This window comes from Lepisosteus oculatus, chromosome 5 (assembly GCF_040954835.1).
Source record: "Lepisosteus oculatus isolate fLepOcu1 chromosome 5, fLepOcu1.hap2, whole genome shotgun sequence".
In the NCBI taxonomy this organism is placed as follows: domain Eukaryota; kingdom Metazoa; phylum Chordata; class Actinopteri; order Semionotiformes; family Lepisosteidae; genus Lepisosteus; species Lepisosteus oculatus.
This window is the reverse complement of record NC_090700.1, coordinates 12799272-12809339: the sequence shown is the minus strand read 5'-3', so window position 1 is coordinate 12809339 and position 10068 is coordinate 12799272. Positions and strand designations below refer to the sequence as shown.

Genomic DNA, 10068 nt, shown 5'->3' with positions numbered 1-10068 from the left:
CAAAGTCAACTTCATGACCGTTAGGTTTGATGTTTTATGCTTTTATTATACACTAATTTGTGTTGCAGAAGAGAGAGCATTTACAACTTCAGAGCATTCAATTAGTAGCATTTTGGATTGCTTGCAAAACCCCTGTCAAAATTCCCTTGTTCTCCAGTGACTCCCCATTACATTTTGGATGTCCTCCAACCAAGACAACCTTTCAAGAATAGAAGAGTTTAATACAAAAGCTACCAGCTATGTAGAATTACGACTAATATAAATTTGCATGAGATCACACAGTAGTGTAACAGGTAATTGTCATTACAAGTTCCTATGTACCACAGCTATGCAAACTATATATTTTATTTTTTTTGTGTTTAAATAACACAACACTACAAATTAATGTTGGTTATTCCATTAATGTAGTAATTTCAAAAAGAACAGGACCTCTGCTGGGAACTGAAATAGACAAATGTATTGCAAATGTGTACAGTAATTAAGTACATTCAATTTCTTATGTACTGACACTGTCCTTTCAAAATATTCCTAAGACTGTGAGGAAGATAGAAACAGGAAAATGTAGTTTAAAAGAGGCATTCTGAAAAATGGATACTAATTTTCAAAAACTGCTGCATATAGTTTTCATTTTTTATTTTCAATTTATCTTCACCCCTATTTTTAACATTAGCACTCCATGTCTCCAGAGAGACTTTCTTTTAAATGATGGAACTGGCTTTAAATACATTTCTTTCCTAAAAAGCAATAATTGAAATAAACTTTTTTTTTTGCAGTTTTAACATTTTTTCTCTTGTAGGGATTTCTCACTCCTTTTGGGTTCTTGCTCAGAAGAGTCTTCAATTTGGGGAGTCAAAGCCAGCATCCTCACAGCTCACTGTATGAAGATAGGTCTTTCATCCCTTCTGAACTCTTCCTTTCTTACTGCCCCTCCCCCTCCATCTGCCCCACCCCTTCCTCTGTCTCCGAGACATCCATCTCCCTGTGGTGCACAACAGAGACTGGGGGTGCATGGCCGACCCCCACTTCCCCCTTATCAAAATCCTTGAAGTTGTTCTTGGCTCCCAGGATGTATCTACCCAAGATGCCGGTGCTGTCCAATTCGGGCGGAGACGTATTACTGCCATGGTTTAGATTCTGGCGGATGCGCTTCAGCTCAAAGTGGAGCTTTGTCACCACTTTGTTGAGCTCTGTAATCCGATTGCCCACATCTGAGAAGAGACAAACATAGCGAGACTTTTCATCCTGCGGAGCATGGAATCGTTGTTTTACTCTGTAGGTGTCCGAGCCAGAAATCAGGAAGTGGAAGTGAGATTATGGAGAAGCATGTCTCTGCATTGAGAATCGAGCATATGAAAAATACCCACAGAGAGATCCTCGGATGAGGACAATGCAATCAGTTCTTTCATTTACAAACTCTTTCTGGACTTGAAAATCTCTTGTATAGATTTTGCCCTAGTCCCACACTGTTCTTCTTACCTACAGGTATATCTAATGCAGCCCATGCTTAACCCGAAAACTAAGCTGAAAGTAGAGTTGATACATTCTGAACCTGTAAATAATTAAATCTGGATTTTATAAGTGGCAGGCAGTTAAAATGTTAACAGCTGTTTGTGCGAAACTCCTCTGACCTTTGCGCTTGGTCTCCTCAAATTCCCGTCTCGCGGTCTCAATGTATCGTTGCACCAGTGCCTTGATCACCTGCAGCCGATACGACATGCGATTCTCTCCAGAGCCCCCGCTGTCATTTAGGGTTCCGTTCGACTGAAGGAAAGACAAGGATTCACTTACAAATTGCCACACGCTCATGTCACAGTCTTCATTCAACTTCAGCCTTGACGTCTTGTAATTCATTTATCTATCAGGTGAATGTCATTACTTACAATGGAGGCGATCGGAGGATAATTTGGTTCTCTACTCAATTTACAACAGCAGCAGATTTTTTGGAAGATGCCCCTGCAGAAAAGCAAAATGCCACTCATTAAGTTGTCTGATATCCTTGAGACCTAATCAGTCTCACTTTTACATAGACCTACTGTATAAGCCTGCAAGTGAAAACCATAAAGCAATTTACTTACTAGGGCACCTTGCAGCTTGAAAGCTGAGGTCTCTGCCTCATAGTCTCTTGGACCTAATATTGAAGTTATGTTCCTACCTCTGGAATTACTACCTCATTCCAGCCTCAAGTAATAACTTCCAGTAGACCTTGGTGTTCCAGTGGGCCTGAATGTCTTACCTCAACAGGTAGAACAGGGACTTAGGTGAGGGGATTATGTTGAAGGGAACAGGTATAGTGAGGCCTTCCCTGAAGTAACTCAGGTAAAGTTTGGAACGAGCAAACTTCCACTCCACATCTGCATCATCCTGCCAGGAAAAAAGAGAGGGTTTTCTCCTGGGGAAGATTAGGGAATGGACTGGGGAAAGGCTATGGTCATTTTGGAGCAGGGAAAATAAAATGTAGAACATTAGGAAAAGCTACAGCTCCCAGGTCTGTGACCTTCTCATAGTGTGACATTCTGCCTTATTCTCACCTCGATTTTTTGGAAGGAGTTAGTGATCATGGCAATAAGCATGTTGAGCAGGACAATGACGATCACTAGGGTGTAGACCCCATAGAGAATCTTGCCAACAGTTTCGGCCACCACGAAGTCCGGCATGTCTACATAGTCCTGGTTGACCACACCAAACATGGTCCAGAAGAGAAAGCGGAATGTCTCATTGAACCTGGAGAGAGAACAGCTGGTTTGTTAAGTGAGCACAAAATGGCAGCTTTTGCGTTGCAAAATGGGTTGGCAGGGATCATGCGTTATATTTTAATATCAGCAGCTTAAGGTTTAACGTTGTTTTGGAAGGAGGGTTTTGTGAAAAGTCTGTTGAGGTGCACCAACACCAACCTGGACACTCATTTCCTGTAATGCCTCACATCTAACTTAAGTATTCCACTATAGCATACAAAACGAAAGGTATTTAGATACATAATTGACAATGAAAATCAAATCGCCACCCCCCCCCAAAAAAAAAACAAAAAAAACAAAAAAAGGATCAGATGAATGATTGCCTTACTTTCCGAGGCGTGGAGAAATAACATAAGGTACATAGATGTTGTTGAGTCCACAGAGGAAGGCTGTACCAATAATCATCAAGATGAACATGAACCTGCAAGAAACAAGACAGGTCATGCAAGGTGGTACATTATCAAATCGACTGTTTACTTTTAATTTGCAGTCAGAAAGAGAAACTTATTTATGGATCTTCTACTATAGCTCTGCCAAATATATTTCAAGGTCCTCTCTAATATCTTTTGCTTCATAGAGGGATACATTTCTAAACTGCATCATTAGGTTCTGTTGTGTCTTCCATCTTACCATTTAAAGTGTGTTTCATTATTTAAGGTATGGTCAATTTTTCTTTGATTTGTCAAGTGATAACCACAAGTTTCACAAGAAGCTATTCCTTGGCTAGATTCTCACCCATCAAAGCAAGCACTTGACTCTTCAGTGCTCCTTTACTATGTCCTGGTGCCTCACCTCATCATGTCATCAATCATCTTCCCAATGGAGATTTGCAGGGTTCCTAGGGATTCGTGGGCAGGCAGGATGTAAGCTAGCCTGGTGAAGCTGAGCATGCTGGTCATAGCAAAGAGCACCTCTGCAATGAACTGTGGATCTTCCTGACGCCAGTCCTGACGGGCTAAAAGGTGTGGGAACAATTTCCAGGCCATATCACTACAGAAATGTGCAGGAGACCTTGAACTCTGAATATTTTAATACTAACACTTCCATAGCATTTTACTTGTGTATATTATAAAATGTACAAAGCTTCAGTAAATTAACATTTGGTATTACTCAAAGCTAGTATATTTTGAAGAAATTAAGAATATGAGCTTTGACATTCATTAGACAATGAAGAAGGGTTATGCACAATCTATCCGTCCTGTGATTCTATAGATATTTCAATGGGAACATGTGATACCACAGCAGTCATCTGGATTTTCATGTATTTTCACATTGTGTGCATAATCTGACACTTTTTTAATCTCTGGTGTTTAGTTTTAAAACAAGAATTCCTGAAATTACGTTTCAGGACTGTAAAAAGCTGCCATAAGCGAGCATATCAACTGGTAATGAGGTCCACATGCTTTACCACACTGCGAGGCCCAATTTATGCTTTATTTATACAACATGGAAAATACATTTTGGGAACTCTTTTCAGTGTTTTTTTCTTGACAGAACTTGAGTTGTGCAGTGTTGTGCAGCTGTGGAAAGAGGCCTCTTCTGCGTGAAGAATCCTGAGGCCCACAGAGTGCGTGGGGAGTGGGGGCTCTCACCGGTTTCTGTGAAGTAGGTGCAATCCAGCATGGTGTCTGGACCCAGGCAGAGAAAGTAGCCCTTGAGCAGGATCAGGACTCGCAGCGTGAAGGAGGCGAGGTACATGCTGAGGACCATCATGTCCAGGAAGTTCCACCAGTCCAGCAGGTAACTGCGCAGCCCCTCAATCCACACCTCCTTGCACTCGAACCAGAAAAAACCTGAGGAATTACACAAAAAAACCCATAGATTCATAAACAATGGGGCAGAAAAAGACATCAACTATTTTGTAAAACCTTGAAAGAGCTCAGGCTTTAAAGGGGAATTACAGTTTCAATTACTCAGACCAGTTATTAAATCTCAGTAACAAAATAAATTAGTTGACGGTATTGGAAATGTGACAAATTATATACAAAATCATGAACTTTGTGAAAGTACTGTATAGTTGCCATGTTGTTGAGAGTTAGCACGAATTGAGACGTGAAGTGGCCCATCCTGCTTGCTAGTCGCTGTGATGACTTGTGTAATGTGCTGTACAAGCAAGTACAGGTTGTGCAGAACACATTTCACCGCAGAAATATTTCAACATGATCTGCATGCAGAGTTAACAAATAAGTACTATGTCTGCAAAACCATCTCCAAGTTGGGAGCAATATTTGTGTTGGATTAAAAGAGATGTATTCACAAGCCTGCTTGTTTAAAATATAATAGTGTTGCTTCAAGTCACTGGAAGTTTTGTTGCCTCATTCTGAATCACAGACAATGACAGTAATATGGTGCTGATGGTGCTGTGCATACCTGGAAATTCTGTCTATTTTGTGATGGAAATTGGAGGTTGTTTATGTTACCGTGTACATTTTACTTTCATTGTGGTTTGAAATGCACTCATCAATGCCGATTTTTTCTAACCCCAAAATATAAAATAGCATTGCAGTTTCCCTTTAATAAAGGTACTGTTTGCAGGTCCTCTAATAATTATTATTTTAACCTTGGCATTAGTGATCACTAACAATGCTGATTTTTTTAAAAGAAAAGATTATACTGCAGTGACATAACTGGTATCGTTTGGTACCTGTTGAGCCTCAGTATGTGTCCCACCAAAATTACTGAGATTCTGCTGATCAGAAAGGACTAGTAAGGGCATATCTTAAAGATAACCAATAACTGAAGGCTCACCCACCTCAAAATCAAGAGCAGGAGACAGTAGTGCTATACTGTACGTACCCACCACCCAAATCATGTGGATAGAGTTTTTCATAAGGCTCTGTTCACGCAAGGAAGATTGATCTCTGTACATCTCCATGACGATAGATTCGCCCAGCAGAACAATGAGGAACCACAAGTAGGAGGCAGAGTGCAGCAGGAACTTGATCACTGGGATCTTCAGTGTCTTCCCAATCTGGTGAAAGAGCACAGGCAATCAGCTAAAGCCAGCTCTTAGATGAACAGACCTAGAGGATCTAAAGAGCCTTCACATGAGTAAACAGATGACTAGGGACATTTGTTCTGTAGCCTTACATACAGTAGCTCTTCCCTCAAGCCCTGTGGTGGCAGTGACAGGGTATGGCATCATCTCTGTCTTCAAAGTAAAGCAGTGTCTAAATGGACTTCATGGATCACTTATAATTTAAATTAGTTGGTAATTACCACAGCGTGTTTGTCTTCTGCCCTCTTATGATTCACAGGATCCCCACTCCTCACATCTCACCTTCGACTTAGGCGCCACGTAGTAGATCATGCAGAGGAAAGGCATTGTGAGGAAGATCCCAAAGGAAATGAAGAGTTTCCAGATTGTCCTGCTGCCCCTCCAGCCTGAGAGGTTGCCACACCAGATGGATGACAGGACCTGCTGGCAGATGGGGTGAGCCACGAACTGGAGGCGTGTGGGCGGAGAGAAAGCAAAGCATCGTGGTGAGCAGCTGTTTTAACTAGAGCAAGGCATCTGAAACTTTTCTGGGATCATCCTCTCTTTAAACTACTTCTTTCAATTGGTGACCCTGTTGTGCATTACAATGCTTTAAATGTACAATGCTCCCATTAGGTATATAACAAGTATTAATATAACCATTGCTCAACAATGCAGTAGAAAACCAGGTTCTACTTCTCTATGGTAGAATCTTCTTTTTGCATGCAGTGTAATAGATTTGGGTGGCATCGGAGTGAGAGTGCAGCGCTCGTACCTGCTTCTGGTTGAGGTTGACCGCGAGGCGCAGGCGGGCCAGGCTGGGGATGCCCTCCTCAAAGGTATGCTCATCCAGCTCATCCTCGTCGTCATCACCGCAGTTGTTGAGGATGGTGGTGACCTCGCTCTGGTTCCGACACATGCCCAGCAGCTCCACTGCAAACTCCTGGCAGAGCTCCTCCAGGCTCAGGTACTGGGGCTGAGGGCCAGAACCACATACTGACATTGAGCAAGGAGGCACATGTGTTCGCTTGCTGGGTATGGCTTTCTGGATAACTTCTGTGTGGTTCACATAAGTTGGGCAGAGTTCCCCTCCTGGATTGCTGTGATCAGCTCCAGAGGAAACCGCCTCCACTTGTTTCACGATCTCATTGATCATATTGAATTTTTACATCCCTAAGGTCATACTGCATAAGTCAGGTGGTCCGACTTGTTTGCATACATGTAGTAGGATATTTTAAAAAGAAAGCTTTCATTTTTAAAACAAAGTAATACAGAACACGTCATAGGCACATAGAATGAAGCAAGTCAAACTCCTGTGGAGCTCAGATTTATTTCAGCATTTTGGGTGTCAGTGTTTTGTTGATTTCAGGGGTTACTGAATTCCTCTTCATAAGCCTTTTGGAAGTCTTCACTTCTTAATACAATGTCAACTTTCTCTAAAGTGCTAAATGGATAATACTTGTTGACCACATTGAGAGGCATTTTGAACATCTATCAGCAATAGTGCAGCATGCCAAAAAGAAAAGTTGTAAGATCACCGAAAGCTTATGTGGTCGCAGTGTCAATATGAACGTCTAATGTAAGCGTGTGAAAAGCATATGAGGTTGTACAGAAGTGAAGCCATATAACTATTAAATGGAAATTCGTAGACGTAGTAGGTGCGAGGAGAGAAGCAGGAAAGCAGTACTAATGTTTCACTGTTGCCGCGCATTAGACAGCAACACCCTCCCTCTCCCACTCTGACCTTGAATTCGGGCTCCTTTTTGGACAGCTTGCGGAGCTCGCGGCTGAGGCGGAAGGCACTGAGCATGGCGTCCTCGGTGGTGATGGAGAGGTAGGCGCGGCTGGCGATGCCCCTGTAGGTGTTGATGCGGGAGAGCGAGAATTTCAGCAGGTCGTACTGGCGCCCGTTGCGGCACTCCAGGCAGACGCAGGAGATCTTGTGGGGCAGGGGGATGACGTGGCCCTTCTTGGTCAGCATGTTCACAATCTCGTAGAGGTCCTTCTGGCAGGCCAGGGTGAGCGGGGTCACGCCGGGGGCGAACTGGGAGTCGTCGATGGAGTGGTCGAAGATGGCCAGCGAGAAGGAGCGCACGTCCACCTTGTTGTTGCCCACGCCTTTCTCCTGGTCCAGACGATCCAGGAGCCGCTTGACCACTCGTGGCTGGTTGGTATCCACGGCAACCAGCAGGGCCTCGTGGATCTGGCGGAAGTCAAACTTGACGCACTGCAGCAAGGTGTCCAAGGTGTCCTCGTTCCCCAGCCGGATGGCCAGGTTGAGGGCCTCCCTCCACAGCCGATCCTCGGAGTCATCCAGCTGCCGGAGGATGCCATCCCCAGCTTTCAGCAGCCCCGCCACCTGGACAGAGTTCCCCTCCTGGATCGCTGTGATCAGCTCCGGAGGGAACCGCATCTTCTTGTTCACGATCTCCCGCCATTGCTCTGGCTGCGGGGAGAGTTATTTGGCATGAAAGGGAGGAAGAAAGAGTTCACTAGACTTCACCACGGTCAAGGAATTTGGACTACATCTGCAACTCCTTTAGGAAAATGCAGAATGACACTGCGAAAATGAAACTCAAAGAACTCGCTCTGCCCGCTGAGTGAAGTCTCTGCTTATGCACACAATCAGGAGCCCTGAACTGTTTTTTTTAACATGGTCCTAGATGGATAAATTATTTTTTATGCAAGTCTGTATTTTTCCCTCTGCATCTGGTTTGCACATCTCCAATCTTGGTGTGCCAGTTTTTGCCGTTTTTGTAACTGGAGCCCTTTTGTTGACATAGCTGATCTCATTTCTGGCATAGCTGGACCAGTCTTAGACTTTTCACTAGCTCTTTAGGTGCTGGAGATGAGAAGAGAGCGACAAGACTGGAGAGGTGCCCCCTGCTCTGTGTTATGTAATGCACATTATATACTTCACCTCAGAAACCAGCTATTATCATCTTGCCCTACCCTATCATCATAATATGTGCTGCAGTTGATGACAGCACAGAAAAAACGAATAGTACACAACAAATGTAACAAGGAAGATGCTGTTTGCATATGTAGTTACCCATCATTAAAAGATAAATTGTTTCAAAAGCTTGTTTCATCACATTTGAATACAGAATACTCTAGTACTCAAGGTGTTGCATATCTAACTTTCTATTAAGATCTCAAGATAGCATATTTCAATGACAGACACCCATCATACAGAAATTCAGATTTAAAGGAAGCTACAACAATGCTTTTTTAAAAAAAATGTCAGTACACCTTAACGAGCAAAATAATATATAGAAGTTCTGTTACAAAATCACAGTCCTTAATTCCAAATTTGGTCTTGAGCAAATTGTAATATGAGAACAAAAACAACACAAGCACAATTCAGATAACATTGAAGTCCTCATTACATATTTGAAATAAAAGTCTAAAGAATAATTTTGATTCACAGAACTACGTTGTGCAGAGTCATTACTGTCCTAAAAAGCATCCTTACCGTAAGGTTTTCCATGCTTAGATGAAGAGTGGTAGAGACATACAAAACTGGGGATTTTTTCTTACTCACTAAAGCGTGATCCTTTCTTCACTTTCAAAAGTCCATAATCCTAAAACTCTGGTTGTGTTGAATGTTTTTTTATGAGACTGGTGTTAAAAAAAACAAAATTGAGGTCCCTCAATCCCGGTGCCTGAATTGCACCGTATTGAAGAGATCTCAAGTATCATACCTTGTTGGTAACCTGCCTGCCGATAGTTCTGTTTCTCTTTTTCGCTGTTCCGTACTCTGCTCTTCGCTATTCCTCCTGAGTCTGGAATCGTTAACCATGCGGAACCAACAACAGGGATTCTTCCCTTGAGGATGGGCCAATTAGGATGCAACGGTTATATTCTGCCATGGAGCTTGTTAGTTCAGTGCAGGCACTGGTTGATAATAGACATTAACTCATATGATAAAAGAAAAGGCTAAAAACCACTAATGCAATGTGGTTTTATAAGCATTTCATTGATATAAAACAGATTCTCCTAGTTTTACCTGACCAAAAGACCTGAAATCAGCAAATGGCTGCTTTGTGTCATGTCTGATTTTTGTGCAATTGCTTGACTCTGCATCACATGGCCATTTCCTCAAAGATTTGAAATTATTATATTTTCTTTAAGTCATTATACATTAAATTAACATTGAACTGATGTCATTGACGTTTCTCACAGAGGAAAATGAGATGAGATCCTTTCATTTTTTCAAGATGTCCAAGGAACAAACTATTATTTATATATGTCTGTAATAATGCTCTGCCTTTCCAAATTAACATCTACAAAATTCTAATATCATAAACTTACAATTATGGACAGACTTAATTATCATTTGCTTTACCTTTAAATGTA

The 10068-nt window shown here is 42.2% G+C and overlaps 1 protein-coding gene across 1 annotated transcript; it reads right to left on the bottom strand.

The window, feature by feature from the left end:
- Positions 1-25: 25 nt before the first annotated feature.
- Positions 26-9646, bottom strand: trpc2b (transient receptor potential cation channel subfamily C member 2b). Its single transcript, XM_015341173.2, has 13 exons — positions 9185-9646; positions 7454-8155; positions 6485-6685; positions 6013-6177; positions 5529-5703; positions 4325-4525; positions 3525-3687; positions 3061-3153; positions 2529-2721; positions 2234-2361; positions 1881-1953; positions 1629-1761; positions 26-1208 (listed from the first exon to the last, which is right to left on the bottom strand). The coding sequence occupies exons 1-13, from the start codon at positions 9197-9199 to the stop codon at positions 919-921; spliced, it is 2532 nt and encodes an 843-aa protein (XP_015196659.1). The 5' UTR covers positions 9200-9646; the 3' UTR covers positions 26-918.
- Between the last annotated feature and the right edge of the window lie 422 nt (positions 9647-10068).

Excerpts from the sequence above, each read along its gene's own strand:
- trpc2b (XM_015341173.2), bottom strand. Across the intron at positions 5,704-6,012 it reads ACGTGGCGCCTAAGTCGAAG|ATTGGGAAGACACTGAAGAT; the intron begins GTGAGATGTGAG and ends CTCTTTCACCAG. Across the intron at positions 2,722-3,060 it reads ATTTCTCCACGCCTCGGAAA|GTTCAATGAGACATTCCGCT; the intron begins GTAAGGCAATCA and ends TTCTCTCTCCAG.